Here is a 17,169-nt window from a genome sequence, read left to right on the forward strand (position 1 = left end):
TGCCTTTCCCTGGAAAGTTGAATGATATACCTGTCCCACCCAACCTCTCTTCAGAGCAATACACCCAGACCCCTGTACATGTGTTTCGGTAAGGAACGCGATATCGGTTTTTAAGAATTTAAGGTGAGCCAGTACCTTGGAGCGCTTGATGGGATGGCTTTGACCTTTCACATTCCAATTAGTAAACTTAATTGACTGCCTTCCCCCACTGCGAGGCATATTTAAACTAGCCATGCATGGCGATGTAGATGATATTGAAGCATGGCGTTCCATCTCGAAGCATATAAGGACTCTGGCGAAACAACCATGGGACCAAACGGAAACAAAAACTAAATCTTCAAAAGACACAAAAAAAATACATACACCTTCCAGCAAAGAGCCAAATCTCACTTTAGGTCCCTCACTAACCAAAACCTAAACAGACCCAAAGCTCCATAAGCAACTGAACATTAGAAAACAAAATTAACAGTGCAAAATACTTCAACTGTGTACAGCATATAGTCAAACAGAAAATAGCAGTATCTACTTTAGAATAAGGAGTATTGTGCTTTATTGATAAGCTATAGATTGTGCGAGTTGATTACTGTTCAAAATCAGTAGACTATTGCTGCCTCTAGGCCAATTTATAGCCCATTATTCTGTATAGTCAGGGGAAAGTGTCATAAGGAAACCACATACTATGGCAGCGGCCAAGATTTTAACAACAATCGAGATGTTACACATAACATTAAGTCTGGCCTAACTGTGAACCAGAGACGAAAGTGTCATAAGGAAACCACATACTATGGCAGCGGCCAAGATTTTAACAACAATCGAGATGTTACACATAACATTAAGTCTGGCCTAACTGTGAACCAGAGACATTCTAAACTTAAATAGTAGGATGTATCATAGAACAGAGAGTAACATATCCATTCATCCTATTATCTTTTAAAACAAAGACAGGCAACAAAATACTCTCATTCAATCTTAACACTTCAATGTTCATTAATGAGTACCTGATCATCACGGCGGTAGAATGTGCTCCTTTATGTAGGATACGACCAGTTCAGGGTCAGTGAAGGATTTCTCCTCCTCTCTGAAGGTGATGCGGAATGTAGCTGGAAAGCGAAGTCCAAACTTGACATCCTTAGCGTTTTTAAGGAGCTGCCTCACCTCCATGAAAGCTGCGCGCTTCTTCGCCACTTCTGGAAAGATGTGTACACGCTTCTCCTTGTAAAACAGCTTCTTCTTCTGGCTCGAAATGCGGAGGATGCGATGGATGCGTCCCCGTGATGTGCGCGGATTATGAAGGGTCTGGGCCTCTCTCCTTCATGGGGTTTTGGTGCCAGTGAACGATGACCGCGGTCCAGAAATGGAGTGTCCTCTAACTCCAATATCTCCTTCAACACATCGGCGCAGAACTGTCGTGGGTTTTTCCCTTCTTCGCCCTCCTCTATTCCAATTAGATGGATATTCTGGCGACGGCTGCGACCCTCCAAGTCCAAGCACTTCTCTGTCAAGTTGCACACTTTTGATTGCAGACGCTTCACTATAGTTTCAAGAGTCATCACTGTTGAGGTCCACTCGGTGGTAGCTTGTTCGAGGTCATTGATGCGCTTAGCACACTGTGCGTTAGCGGACTGTAGAGAGCTGACAGTCGTGTGCAACTCTTGACGAATGGAGACTGTTTCTTGTCGGAGGGCAGCCGTCTGAGAATCCATTTTCGTGCCTAACAGTTCAATCGCCGTCATAATCTTATCGACAGAGTCCGGAGAAAACGACATTGCAACCGCATCAGTGGGAGAGCTAGCCACTTTCTTGCTAGCAGCTGAATTAGCAGCTTTCGCGCAGCTACTGCTAAACACATTATAAACAAGAACAACTCCGTGTAGACGTAATATTTTTCCGCCCAACAAAACTGACTGACATTATATAACGTTGAGACAAAGTTCTGGTATATTTATCGGAATTAAGCACTCTTAAGAACACTTTATTATTAAACTTTTATTAAAAGTTGCATGCAGAGCTCCAAGACCTCACAGCCTCACATGTCGAACGCCATCTCACACCCCCAGAATCACATTTTGAATGAACTTAAACTTGGTCGCATGTACCAGAAACACAAAACAAAAGTCTTCTTATCAGGCTTTGACTGAACACGTTATATTAATGCATGAGTTAACACCCCCACAGTCTATAGTTAACACAGGTTACCAGCCCGGCGGTGCCAGGTACCATTACAACACAAATGTTAATTTACCAGCTAACGCGAAATGGGATACTGATTTTGACTAAAGTGCAAAACAGGCTTTAAACAAAATGTACTTACAGGGAAAATTAAACAACCAAATGCTGAACAGGACATTTTTAGCCAAACAAAATGTTAACTTTCGTGACCTGAAAACACACAACGAAAGGTCAAAGTTCACCCAAAAATAGGTTCACACTAATTGGCAGGTGGCTGTGTGAGATAGCGACTTATCAATCACAAGGTAGCCACACCCTAAAGTATAGCCTGCTTTAATTGTCTTTTTCTCATAGACTTTTTTGTACTTTTTGTAACCAATGGAGTCGCCCCCCTGCTGGCCATTAGAAAGAATACAGGTTAAAGGCACTTCCAACAGGCTTCACTTTCCAGACCTGGAGTTGACGTCCATTTCAACAACTCCTCCAACTTGAACCATCAACCCTCTGATATGACCAATAGGAGTGTCTCGTGAACTCGCGCCTCTTAGGTGGCAAGTCTACCGGACCTCGGTTGTCATGGTTAGAATAATAAACACATGGACTGTATCGACAGCGGCGTACCTGCCTTTGTTGCTGTTGTTAGTATAATAACAATCATGGCTTGGTTAGGGTTAGGAAAAGATTGTGATTTGGGTTAAATGAATAACTTCCTCAACATTAGACGGTCTTTGTTGTCATGGTTACAATATAAACTGCTGGTTTCACATGAACACCACTCTCCTGTGTCATATTTATCCATCCACCACAACCTCCTCCTGACATGGATTTTGTCTCTCTTCATACAACGTCACCGCACTTTTCCCTTTGCTCCTGTCATCATGATTATGACCACTAAAGGTCACAGAGTGACAAAACATAACTATTAGTCATAATAACCTGCTGCACAAAAAAACCTATAGAGTTTTTTTTTTTACTGCAGGACAGTCTCGTTCATTTTCATATACAGTCTGTCACATCCATAGGCTTCCATTCATGGTGTCCACTGTGGCTGTATTTTTAATCTATGGCTAAAATGAGAGTTCATGGTCACAGAGGTCAGTGGGGTTCCACATCAGAGTGGCAGTGGGAGGGAATGTGTTAGTGGAGCTGTGATAGAAAATGCAGAGAGTGCTTCAGTGCAGCTGTTGGGGCTAAAAACAGAACAGGACGGAGAGCCCCCCCCCCCCCAAGGACGCTCTGTTATTCCTCAGTGATGTCACACAACTAAAGGTGACACCTCCCTCCATGACTTGTTGTTACCAGACATTGACTCCAAGTCAATTCTCTACCTCCCTCTCTAACCAGGGTTCAGGATGTACAGAGTTTATGGATCTGTTTCTCTGTTAGGGAAGAAAAAACAGTGATGGCAGAAAAAACAAGTCTTTGGAAATTAATTATGAGTCAAGATGAAATCTTGATGTGATGAAAAACTGTTGAACGTGTCACAGAGGTTAGATTCAACTTGATGGTCTGTTTTGATGCTGTAGTTTGTTTGGATTGTGTCATGTAAGTCCTCCAACTCCTGCACTCTATGGTCTCTAACCCCGTGCTCTCTGGTAGTTCTGGATATGACAGCCACAAGCTCAGAAGCACTTAACAGCAGACCGGATGTCTGAAAGATGCATGTCTGTGTCTGCATGTGCACGCACACACAAACACAGAGAGGAGAGGACGTGCTGAATTATTCATTCAAGTATGAGGTCATGATGATTTCATGAGGATTCCTGAACACAGCACTCTGGTCTGTGAGTTTAGGTTTTTAAAACGGGGGAGAAGCATGACACACATGAGGAGCTAGATTTTGTAGACCACGAGTGATTTGGTGGCGGGTTGATGACTTCTCTGCCACCATCAGATGATGTCACACATGAAAGGTCTGAACACCTCCAAGACCAAGGAGATTGTCATCAATTTTCAGGGGTCTAGGCTCATCCTTCAGCCAGTCAACATTAGAGGGAAGGACATTGAGGTGGTGCACACTTATAAATACCTAGGTGTGCACCTGGACAGTAAACTGGACTGGTCCCTGAACAAATCTACCTGAAGGGGCAGAGGTGGCTCTTTTTCATCAGGAAGCTCAGGTCCTTTGATGTCTGCAGTGAAATGCTGCACATGTTTTATCACTCGGTGGTAGACAGTTTCCTTTTATGCTGCAGTCTGCTGGGGGAGCAGCATGTCCAACATGAACACAAAGAGACTGGACAAGCTGATCAAAAAGGCTGGGTCTGTGTGTGGCAGGAGTCTGGACTGTTGTGGAAAGATGCATGCAATGTAAGATGGAGGCCTTCTTTGACAATACCAACCATCCTCTCCACAATATTCTGGCAGGACAGAGAAGCAGCTACAGCAGCAAATGTCTCATCTCACTGCACTGCAGAACAGAGAGGTTCAGGAGATCCTTTGTTCCCACTGCCATCAGGCTATACATCACCTCAGGCAAAGGAAGTGGACTAATCTAATTATTATTGTTTATTTATTATTATCTGCTATTATTATTCTCAACAATGAGCTAATGGACACAGGAATTTGGCCTACGGGATAAATAAAGTCTATCTAGCTATCCATCTATCTATCTATCTATCTATCTATCTATCTATCTATCTATCTATCTATCTATCTATCTATCTATCTATCTATCTATCTCAGGCTGTATATAAAGATGGATGTAGCCTCCATGATGTCACACATGTTTCTGAAGTCCAGACTACAACACCACCCGAGAGTTTTCAAAATAAAACTGGTCCAGCAGAGTTCCTGAAAGTTTCAGTTTTAGGGACTTAAAAACTGTGTAGTAGTGTGGATGGAGCATAAATGAACCCACACTTACTGTACATCTCAGCTACTCAGCTACAGGCCTGTGATTGAATGAACTGACCGAATTCATTTGTAAAACACAAATAAGTGAAAAGTCCGACTTCTAGATGGAAATGGATTTTAGAGTGAGATGTTCAGCTGTCATGTGGATACAATGTTAGGGTGTCTAAATACTTTTGGTCACATATATGAATATCAATGTTTAAAAATGAAAAATGCTCATGTGTAATTTGGGATTTGATATGCAAGACTGTACAATATTAAGACAATGTTTTCCACCTGATGACCCCAATGAAGCTTTAACCCCCCCTCTACACCCCGCTGCAATATCCACCATGCCACCCTCCTGGAAACCCTCCTGAAGTTGGCATGATCGTCCCCACTCCAGTCATCTTAGGTAAATGCAGGTCACAGGGGATTGTATCATCTAGTCCTAAAACGGAACTGACCTTCTGGATTCACCCAGTGAAGAGAGCAACTGGCAACTAGGGTGACAGCCTGGAAAGACAGCTGACAGGAGGGAAAGACCCTAACGGGCCTGCCATAGGCTAGATACCTGTGGCAGGAGGAACCCGGTGATACCCCCAAGAAGATACCCCCAGAGTCAGTGAGAGTGGGGGTGGAATATTACTCTTCAACAGACAACATGGCAACCGACCCTGGAACAAAGCAGACAACAAGAATAATGGCCAGCACCATACCGGAAACTACAACTCCAGATCCAGGAATCAAGCTCCAGATTTGCAGCTGCAGCTGGTCTAAAGTAACATCCTCTTCAGGCCTGAGAATACTGGAAAAGGTGTCTGAAGGTAGTGGAACAGGGACCTCACATTGACCACTACTTCTTATGAAGCAAGTCGAGTCAGGCAAGTGAAGTTCAGCAGCAGGAGGAAACCACAGTTGGCAGTACAGCAATACCCCTGTCCCAGAGAGAGAGGTGGAGTCAAACAGAGCAGAGACCAATGAGCCCAGCTTACCACAGCCTGCAATTGAGACTAAGACCCAGGGGCAAAAGCCACTAATCAAGTGGCCTAAATCCTGTGTAAAGAGTGAGTGGGTCAACAAAGACCTCAGCAATCCTCTGGACCTTCTGGGCCAACTAAAGGGAACTGCTGTGAAGAAGCTGGACAGAATGGGAGAACTCATTTACAACTATGGAGCTGAGTGCCTCGGAGTTGCAGAAAAAAGGAAGAAACCACCTCCCATCCCAACCAAATCCAGAAGACAGCAGGAGACAGAGCGGCTGATCATAGAATCCAGCTGAAGTAACAGTGGAGAAAAGCAGCAGAAGAAGAGAAGGAGGGAATGACATGCTACAACCAGAGATCAAGAACTGACTTTGATCCTTAAGGAGAGCAGAGAACCTGAGAAAGAGGTGCAGAAAGAAGGATGGGACCAGATTGAACTTCTTGAATGACCCCTTCAGGTTTGTCTGTTCTCAAAGGAGAAAAGCGGCAAAGTTGCAACATCAAGGGAAGATCTCGAAGCTCACCTAGAAGAAGTCCGCATGGACAGCCGATGGTGTGAGCAGTTCACCCTCCCACCTGGCATGCCACCATTACCTTCTCCTGAACATTAACTAGACATCAGCCCTCCCAAGTGGAGTGAGGTGGTAGCAGCTGTATGTTGGGCAAGAGCCGCATCCTCCCCTGGGCCCAACGGAGTCCCGTACAGGTTTTACAAGAATGCACCAGATGTACTACGGTTCCTGTGGAGATTGATAAAGGTGGTGGGCAGGGGGCATTCTAATCCCAAAGGAAAAAGACTCTGCTAACATCAACCAGTTTCGCCACATTAGCCTCCTGAATGTTGAAGGAAAGGTTTTATTCAGTGTCCTAGCTCATAGGCTGACAGGCTACTGAAGAACAACTACATCGACACTTCTGTGCAGAAGGCAATGATCGGCTTCTCTGGGTGTTTGGAGCATGTAAGCATGATCTGGCACCAAATCCAAGCTGCCAAAAAGTATGGAAGAGATCTTCACTTGGATCTCGCCAACGCCTTTGGCTGGATGCGCAATCTCCCCATTAGCATTCATCATGGCCATGGAGGTCATCATCTGAGCCTCACATTGGGTGGTAGGAGGAGAGCAGCTCAAACCCGGTCTGCGACTCCCTCCTATCAGGGCATATGTGGATGATTTGACCACACTTACCACAACCAAGGCCTGCACTAGGCGACTCCTGAAGAAGCTACAAGAGAACATTGAGCTTGCCCGATTCAAGATAAAGCCAAACAAGTCCAGGAGCATATCAGTCATCAAAGGGAAGCTGTCCAAGTAAAGTTTTTACACCGAACCCATACCAACAGTGGCAGAGAAACTAATCAAAAGTCTTGGATGATGATATGATGCAATCCTCAGGGACACAGACCAACTGGACCGGATTAGGCAGGAGACCATCAGTGGCCTAGAGACCATTGACAAGTCCTTGGTACCTGGCAGTTTGAAGCTCTGGTGCCTTCAGTTCGGTCTCCTCCCCCAACTTATGTTGCCCATGACCATCTATGAGATCCCACTCTTTATGCCTGACAAACTGGAAAGGCTGGTCAGTTAATTTGCCAAAATATGGTTTGTCTTTCCCAGGTGCATTACCAACACAGCACTGTATGAAAAAGGTAGTCTGGAATTACCAGTGTCCAGTCTTACAGAGTACTAGTGGTCCAAAGTAAGGTTGGAAATGCCACTGACATAATCCATGATCCATATGTTGCCAGAACAGCTCCTACCCTGGCAACTGGAAGGAAGTTGTAGCTATTTAGCAGGCAAAGTCAGCCCTCAAGCATCAGATCATTGTTGGTCACGTACAGCAAGGGAGAGGAGGTCTTGGCCTTGGAGAGAGTGCCATCCTGGCACAAAGCATCCCCATCGCAGTCTGGTGGTTGAAGAGGAATGCCGACAAGAGCGGGCAATGAAGTGTGCAAAAGTGGTCTCTCAAGCAAAGCAGGGCAATGCACGCAATGGGAGGAGGTTGAGAAGAGAAAGTTCTCTTGGAAGGAGCTGTGGGACATGGAAGTGCATCCAACCAGCTTCGTCATTTGAGCCACCTACGACGTCCTGCCATCTCCAATCAACCTCAACCGGTGGTACGGAGAAAACCCTATGTGCCAGCTCTGTCCATCTCCAGCCAGCCTAAAGCACATTCTGGTGGGCTCCAAGACAAGCTTTACGCGAGGCTGTTACACCTGGCGCCACAACCAGGTGCTGAAATGTCTTTCAGCTACCCTAGAGACCAGGCAGACATCCATCAACTATGCCCTGGGAGGATGCCGTGGAGGAGGCCTATGAATGGAAAAGCCTCAAGTACGCCAAGCTGGCAGCTGATGCTTACCAACATGGCTGGAAAGTTAGGGTCTGGACCTCCAGTGGAGGTCGGCTGCAGAGGTTTTGTGGGCAAGTCAACCACCAGGCTACTTAATGACATGGGAATTCAAGGACAAACCAAAAATTTGGCAAGCCATCAAAGCTCTCTCCAGTGCAGCTGAACAGGCTAGTCGTTGGCTCTGGATCAAGAGGAGAGACATCACTTGGACCCCAAAACAAAAGCTGCAGCAACAGGGTGAGTAGAGGGAGTTAAAGCAGAGGGGGGGCGCACCTGGGATGCCAGATGTTGCCCATGAGCCCTCTGGAGGTGTTGCGGGCCTGGCATCGAAACACCTATGAAGGAGGGTGCCCACCTTATTTTTTGGCTTTTTTTGGGGGGGGCCTTATATATATGGGGTCCCTGCGTAACCCACTGCGCTACGCAACGCCCCTCCCATTAATTTTTAACCCCCTCTACACCTTGCATAGATATCCACCATGGCACCCTCCTGATCTATTCCTAAAATTCCTAAAACGGAACATCTGGCACTCAAGCTGTCTTGTTTCAAGACAAATTGACCAATTTCCATGCATTTTTACAGAAGTGTCGTTTCCTGAAGTCAGATCCGCTGTCATTATCTTGTGTGTGCTTGTATTGGTGATGTAGGTGTCTTAACGTAAGCTTTATTGTTGACAGTCAGATTTTATGAATCCAGATGAGGATGTCAGATAAAATGATGAAAATAAGATCCAATTTGGAATAAACTGGAATTATCCATTAAAACTTAATAACCAGTGAGCCAAACACATTTCATACATAATGTATGTAATTTATGACATTCTGTGCAGAAGAAATGTGATGGAAGATCAGCCACATGACTGAGTTCTGCTTAAAATGCTGTCATCTACATGTCATTTAGTCATTTTTAGACAATTTAACGTGGAAAAGTTACAGATTATTGCTTTAAACCTGATGATTGTTGTGAACTAAGTATTTGGTGTTATGCACAGCAGAGTGATGTATTCAGGTTTTCCAGCAGTATCAGAGGTTTATTTGAAATAACTGGACAGTTTGCACGAGCAGTGGAAGCTGAGCACAAAGAGTTCTGCTGCAATAGATCATGTAAATCTAAAGCAAACATTGTCGTAAAGTGAACATCATGCAGCAGCTTCTTGAGTCCACATAGACTCGAGCCTCCATGAAATGAAACCCAGTAGCTAGGATCTCATATGATTTCCTCTCTCCATGTGTTTCCTTCCCTCCCTGCTACTGTCTTTGTCTTTGTCTCAGTAGCAGATTAAAGAGGACACTGTTCTCCCACGCCTGCAGGGTTTATGTGGATATTGATCCATGTGTCTTCGAGCTGTTCACACAGATAACAGCTAATGTGGAGCAAGAGATAGGACGGAGAGAGAGAGATCTTTTCCTACAAATGAAGGCTATAATTCTTTTTATTTCCTTCGGGGTCTCACTGAGAAATCAGATAACTCAGGCTTTAGTTTCATTATTTCTATTTCTAGTCTCCAGTGTGCACTATTTTCATGACACAACACCCAAATAACCAAGAAGTATATACGTGTTTTTGTTTCTGATGCATCGGCTCGTGAGCAAGTAGTTGTTGTGAATATCTGTACATATTTAGTTCTGAAAGAAACCACTCTAAATTAATGATTAAAGCTTTCTGACCGAATACATCACACCAAGTGTTCTATCATTTTTACCAAGGTCAGAGCTATAGTTCCTGTTTCAGTGCCGTATGGGGTAAGTCACTTTCCAGATCATAGAAAATACAGCAGATCTACCAAATGTCTGTTCATGCAGTCCAATAACAGATGTGGACACAGCTGATGTACTAGTTCATATATGTTTGTTGACATGTTCAGTCCATGCACACAGTCCACACCACCATAGACCCTGAGGTACAGGTGGAAAGTTCATGTGGACCCTCAATTGTCACCAGCAGATCTACATCGTGGATCTCCAGGTTTTTTTAATTTGATTTGATATTGAGACCTTTTCACACGTGTGAAGTCAACAGAAGTTAGTCCTTAGCAACTTCAGTAAAACAAGTTAGTCTGACCTAAGTAAAAAGTTGTTTTTACTCAAAAGAATTTAGGAAACTGATTGCCTTAGATCAGTGGTTCCCAACCTTTTTCAACTCATGGCCCACTTGAAAATCTCACAAATGTTCCGACATCTGACCCTGTAACAATACGGAGGCCAAATAATGCTACCACATTCTCAGAGCACTTTTTATTTTAATAAAGTTATCACTATACACAGAAAAATGGCCTGCAAAAATTCATTTTTGAATAAGGACATTGACAAATGTAAACACACTGATGTAGAATTACTATTTGTTTTATACCTCCTTCAGGCAAAAGGAGAACATTCCTCACATTACATGAGTTGCATCAGTGAGAAATGAGTAACCTACATTAATGTAATTTAAGGAAGCAAAGGTATTAGCTATAGCTGTTTTCAGGAGGTCTATTTTAAAGGACAAACACAACTCTTAAAGCAAATGCATTATTGGTCCTTTTTCTTCATTTAGACTCTTCGGACAATGATGTCATTACCTATGTGTGATTTGTCAGTGATATTAAAGTAAAATAAACCCCCTGTGGTTTGAAATAATGTAAACCTGTAACTTGTAAACTTGTATCAGAAGCAGCTGATGGAAGTTCCGGTGTATAAACTGTGAAGTGCCTTCGGAAGACACAAGGTCAGAGGACGCCTGCTGTCTGCTGCTTCTTAAATCAGAATCCCTGCATGGAAGGAAACGCTCTAAATAATAATGTGTCTGTCCTGCATCTATTGCAGTATAATTGGCAGTAAATTGACCTTGATTTAGAATACTGGCAGCCAGGCTCTGTTTACTCAACTAACAGAGGTCGGTCACACACACACACACACACTGGGATCAACACAGCTTACAGTTAAATCAGCTGCCTGTCGAGCTGACCAGATGTCATGGTGGGAGGGTCACAGTGAAATGTCATAACACTGAAGAGATGTTTTGTGAACAAATCCTTTTGCTTGTGGTTCACTTTTGCTATCATCACATGAGAAAAAGGGAAACAGATGCATTCTAACACATACTTTATTTCAATATGTTCATATGAAATCCTCCCTCTTTTTATTCCTGTGAAAGAATCACACAATCATCATACAGCATCTGGTTGAATATATAAAATTCTCTCCAACAAAACAACCTCATAGATGTGTCGGTGGCTCAGATAACTCATAAATATGACCCCAGTTTGGTAATGAACTGTCTGCTAAAGTCACTCTGGATGGAAATCTTAGATAAACATCCAGGATGTGAATTGTATCAGCTGAGCTGGGCAAGGATCAGTAATGTGATGCTTGGGTGTCTGCAGGCTGATAACATCATGCACCAGTGACAGTGTGAACAATAAAAGAAGGGAGGAAATGGTGAGAGGGCAAGAATGTGAACAAGAAAATTGGAAAGATGAGGTTAGAAAATACAAACTAACTAAACGCTGCCTTTGTCTGACTCTGGGTCAGCCTGATGACCGGAGTTAGACAGATTAAATTAAAATGAATGGCTGCATGATGTACCAGTCTGCTACTGTGTCACATGGAGAAGTTGAACAGTGAACAAACAACTCAAATCTGTTGGTCAGCATGATATCGTGTCTCTAAGACACTGTCAAGCACTTTGCAAGAACAAATATCTTTTCCCACAAGGTGAATATTGTGTTTTAAGACCCAGACTCTCAGTCACTGCACCATAAACCCATTGTGATGTCTCAGACCTTCCCACAGCATCACTGAGCCAGGGACACTTTTATGGGAAACTATTCAGTCTGTCTGCATTAGTATGCTGACAGAGCAACCGACTGAAGACACAGGGGAGTCGGACGGAGAGAAATTACTTGGATAGATCGAGTGAAAGAGGGAGGTGAAATAGAGTGAGATAAAGACTTTGGGGCATGACGAAATGATGTGAGTTTTGTGGGTGTTTTTATGTACATGAATGAAAAAGACGAATCCCTGTTATCAGTGTCATTGCTCATTTCTGTCCTGTCACAGTGGACTCCTCCTGTCCACACTGTTTGTCTGACCCTGTCTCATCTCTGTGTCTGTTTTGGACTTGTCCTTGTCTCTTTCAGTCAGACAGGATGAGGTCAGAGTTGGCAGTGAAGCGCTGTGTCTGTAACTAGAACACTGGCCTTAGAGTGACAGTAAAGGCAAGCAGCACATTAACATATCACTACTGGACATCACCTCCACCATTTCTACACGACCTTAGCAGTTTTCAAATTTGTCTTTTACATTGAATTTTTTTATGCCTCTGTGCCGGTGACAGTCAATGCCAGCATGATCTGGTTTTTAGGTTGTCTGTTCATCTGTCTCATTCTCGTGGACGCAGCATCTCAGTAACGCTGTGACACAACATTTGGCACATACATTCACTTAGACTCACATATATATATATATATATACGTATGTGCCATACGTGAAGGGATTCCTTTGAAGAGTTCTCGAGATATTGTGTTCACAAGGCCAATATCAAGTTTTGTGAGGTCACCATGACCTTAACCTTTGACCTTTTACCACCAAAGTCTAATGAGTTCAAAGTGAATTTTTGTGCCAAATTTGAAGAAGTTTTCAAGGCGTTACTGAGATATCGTGTTGATGAGAATGGGATGTGGGAGGGTGTCGCGTATCGAGCGATCAGCTGAGCAGACTTCTGAACACCGCCACAGGCTTGACTGAGGTTTTCTCATCTGAACCTACAACACCTTTCCCTGCCCTCTATACCTCCATCGATGGCCTGGGAGAGAGCAAACCGGTGACCACTGTGCGACCATCCATGCCTCTCTGTAGCACGTCCGGTCAGGCTCTAAAACAACTCTGTCACAAGGTGGGTTTAGATGGTGACATGACCAAGTTCTAAGGAAGCTGGTTGAAGTGGTGGTGTAAACAAAGAGAGTCCAGCGGGGAGCCAACAGAGCATCCACTTTCTCAGGCGGGGGGGGGGGCCTGCAACCAATACCAACAGGAGACAAGCACCGAAGCTCCTGACATCAGGGTTGGAGTGGAGGGCGGAGGTGGACCTGGACAGACAGCTCCATCTCCCAGGGGAAATCTGCAACCCTGCAGCTTACAGATTCTGCAAGTTGGAGACTCAGCAACGCGTCTACTCAGGGACCTGGGGCTATGGGGAGCTAGCTAAGCGTGGGGACCGAGCATCTCCTGCAGAAGGTTAGCTGCAGGGGGTGTAAGGGATGGCTGATGATCCTGCACCTAACAAAAGGAAAGGTGAACAGACCTACAACCCCGCAGGAAGAAGACCTACCTGTACAAATTAAATGTGGGCATACAGTAAAAGTCCCACAATGCCGTGTTTTCAGTGGAGGCTCATTAATCACTTAAAGTAAACACACCCTAACGTGTGCAGTCTCACACGCATCAGTGAGCAGAGGGACGGAGCAGAGTCCCAGCCTCCTGTGTGAAACTGTACTTACACTGCAGCCCCTGTGGGACAATGCACAGTTATACATTCTGCCTGTGTACAGCGATTCTCTATTCATCGTGTCTTTAATCAAAATCACATATTGACAGGACTTAGAGGAGTGAGGGGTTGAAGAGAGGAGACTCTGTAGTTTCCCACAGACCTTTGTCCACCTTATAAGTTCAGCCTAGAGTTCATGTCATTGAGTTTTAGTTGAGAGTCGATGTCTTCCCTCAGTGGTCAGTGGAGCAGGACTGGACAGCTCATGTGGAGCAGCTCAGTAATCATGAGGCCACTGAAGCTGACTCAGCTGTTTACATGTTGGACCTCTCTGATCTCTTTGCCTTGTGTCCTGTCTCTCTTATAGAGCTGCGTCTTCATGGACAAACCCCTTCTACATTTTACACATATAAGTAGCTGAGAAGACATGAGTGTCACTGCATGTATATTGCTGATAGAGATAGGTCGAAGAAAGAGCCAGAGCTGTTATGAGTTAAAACCAAGGGTGGACAGGAACTTGAGTGCACTGAAGTATATTTTGTACTTTACTTGAGTATTTTAGAAACGTATGATTTACTCTTACTTTGAAAAAGAGCTTGTAGTCAGTGAATTAATTTTATTTTATTTTGAAAATGTGATAGATCATACACTGTGTTGATCACAGGAGAAAAACCAATCACAGCCAACTCCTCCACTGTCAGTCATGTTTGAACCTGTTGGTGTCGGCTGTTGATCATTTCAGTCATTTATCCAGAAGCAGATTCTCCATAATCTTTGATAATCTTACTTTACTTTTTACTACGTAAAATAAATGATGAATCAGCAGAAAACATTTCAGATGGAGTGAGTTTTGTATCATTCATAAAAGGTGAAATATACTAATTGTTGCTCATGGGTTCATTGGTTTCATAGACTATTATCTCAATGTTCATACCTCACAGGAAATAGTTCTGTTTGTGGATTGGATAGAGCATTTTCGCTTTAACGTGGATCTGCAGCAACTTGTGGACTTTACATAGAGACCATTCACCCAATCATGTCCTCCCCTGCTCTGTTCCAGGCGTTTGGCCACGCCTACTCCACCCAGCGCAAGGTGGCAGAGGATGGGGAGACCAACGAGGAGACGCTGCTGCAGGAGTCTGCCACAAAGGAGGCCTACTACATGGGCCGCCTCCTGGAGCTGCAGGCGGAACTGAAACACAGCCGGGCCACAGCCTCCAACACCCAGGCCGACAACGAGCACCTGAGCACCGTGCTGCAGGAGCTCAGGGAGGTACACTACGCCAGCGAGGGTTATGATGTCATTACCATGTCTTTACAGGAGGTGGCTGGGTGCTCTTTTAAAACAGGACACCTTCATGTACAGAAGGTTTCAATTTTAAAATGTAAAGCAAAGCAAAATATATAAATAAATAAATAAATATATAAATACAAACTAACCAGAAAAATTATGAGAATAAAGTCATAATATTATGAGAATAAAGTTGCAATTTTTAGAATAAAATCATATTTCAAGAAAAAAGTCAAAAGTTTACAAGAATAAAGTTGTAATTTTTACAATAATAAAGTTCCAAAAGTAATTTCAGGTTTTTTTTGGGTCTATTCTATTGTTAGACAGACAAACAGCAGAAGCAGTTCATGCTGACACTGACTCTCCTTTGACCTGTTTGATTGGTTGATGTAATATTCCTTAAAGTTGTTTTTTTTTCTTGAAATTTTACATTTTTAATTATCGAAATATTACGACGATATCTTTTTTTTCCTCAATGTGGCCCTAATACCCGTACTCATAATTTGATGGAAACAAACAGGAAGTGGTAGAATGGTATCCAGTTGTAGCTGAAGGTTTCCTATGGTGAGGATCTGTAACGAGTCCTTCCTCTCTCTTTTCTACGAAAAGCCAGCTAACCCAAGACAGCTGCTGCAGTATAGATGAAAGTGACGTGTCATTAACATCATGCAGCTTCAGCTCTGTCTCTGCTCTGTCTCAGCAGAGTAACGAGATGCTGGAGCTGCAGCGCAGCCGGATGAGAGAGGAGATCAGGGAATACAAGTTTCGAGAGTCGCGGCTGCTGCAGGACTACACGGAGCTGGAGGAGGAGAACATCTCTCTGCAGAAACTGGTGTCAACGCTGAAACAGAATCAGGTACAAATCATTCAGACACACTCGGACCTGCTGTAGAGAATCAGAAGATATTCAGAATACACATTATACATTTGTCAACAGTCTCTGCATTTGGGTCCTTAACACAAAACCTGACAGAGGTGGAATAAAGGTGATTTGATAAAGAAAACCAATTAACAATACAGGCAAAACACAAGTCAGAAATAATCCAGAATCCAGGTAAAAACTCAGGAACACAAAACGGAAGCTGTAGGAGACACAGGGGAAACATGGGAGGTAAGGGTGATAAAACACAGGTGTGACACATTAGGGCGGGGCAGGAAGTCAACAAGGAGGGAAACAGGACAAAGATACACAAGGAACTCTACTTCAAAATAAAATATGAAATGAAATGAAATACATGTCCAAACTTAAAGAATCCTCTTTGGACAGTTTTGTCTTTTAGTATTTTTAAATTTAATTTTTTTTTATGCTCATAATATAACATGTTTGCTCCTGCGATATAAAAAGCAATATAATAATATTGCTTTTGTCTTTTCAGGGACAGGGAGAAGTCAGAGAGATATTTAAAGCCACGATGTCAGTTCATTTCACATGAAATGTAGAGAAGGTTTACAAAAAACAGATGTAATGAAATCAATGATGCACAACTTGATTTTCATCCCATGAACGTGTCTATCCCTCCATCTGTGGTTCAGGTGGAATATGAAGGTCTGAAGCACGAGATCAAGGTCCTGGAGGAGGAGACGGAGCTCCTCAACAGCCAGCTGCAGGACGCGCTGCGTTTGAAGGAGATCTCAGACGCCCAGCTGGAGGAAGCTCTGGAGTCTCTGAAGAGCGAGCGTGAGCAGAAGAAACACCTGCGCAGGGAGCTGGTCCACCACCTCAGCATGTGTGACGTGGCTTACACCGGCAGCGCCCACCTGACATTCACCTCTGCCCCGCCCAGCGGCACCGCCACCCCCACAACTCTGCTCTCCCCCAACACAGACGAGCCGACAAGGTGGATGTCGCAAATAATTAACATTGTCTCCAGCAAAATCCATCTATATCCTATTGATCTGCTTTACCAGACGTGTTTTCTATTTCCTGAATTATGCACACTGGCAGTGTATTCACATATTGTCAGGTTCAGGTTCCTGAAACACTTTAAAGTTAGAAAGGTCAACGTATTTCTCTAACTTTAAAGAACAAGGTTGGCAATATTCTCCATTCCCAAACCAACGATGTGACC

General features: G+C 43.8%; 1 protein-coding gene across 1 annotated transcript in view; it reads left to right on the top strand.

The window, feature by feature from the left end:
* Positions 1 to 17,169, top strand: part of LOC111664247 (protein bicaudal D homolog 1-like) — a 43,222-nt gene that overhangs the window by 15,043 nt on the left and 11,010 nt on the right. Inside the window, exons 2-4 of the mRNA XM_087177247.1 lie at positions 14,870 to 15,082; positions 15,804 to 15,956; positions 16,634 to 16,938. Coding sequence (XP_087033373.1) covers positions 14,870 to 15,082; positions 15,804 to 15,956; positions 16,634 to 16,938 — 671 coding nt within the window. The remainder of the gene's footprint in view (positions 1 to 14,869; positions 15,083 to 15,803; positions 15,957 to 16,633; positions 16,939 to 17,169) is intronic.

The sequence above is a fragment of the Seriola lalandi genome, unplaced genomic scaffold (genome assembly GCF_002814215.2).
Source record: "Seriola lalandi dorsalis isolate HSWRI2012SDOR001 ecotype SW California unplaced genomic scaffold, Sedor1 jcf7180002054584, whole genome shotgun sequence".
NCBI classification, from domain to species: domain Eukaryota; kingdom Metazoa; phylum Chordata; class Actinopteri; order Carangiformes; family Carangidae; genus Seriola; species Seriola lalandi.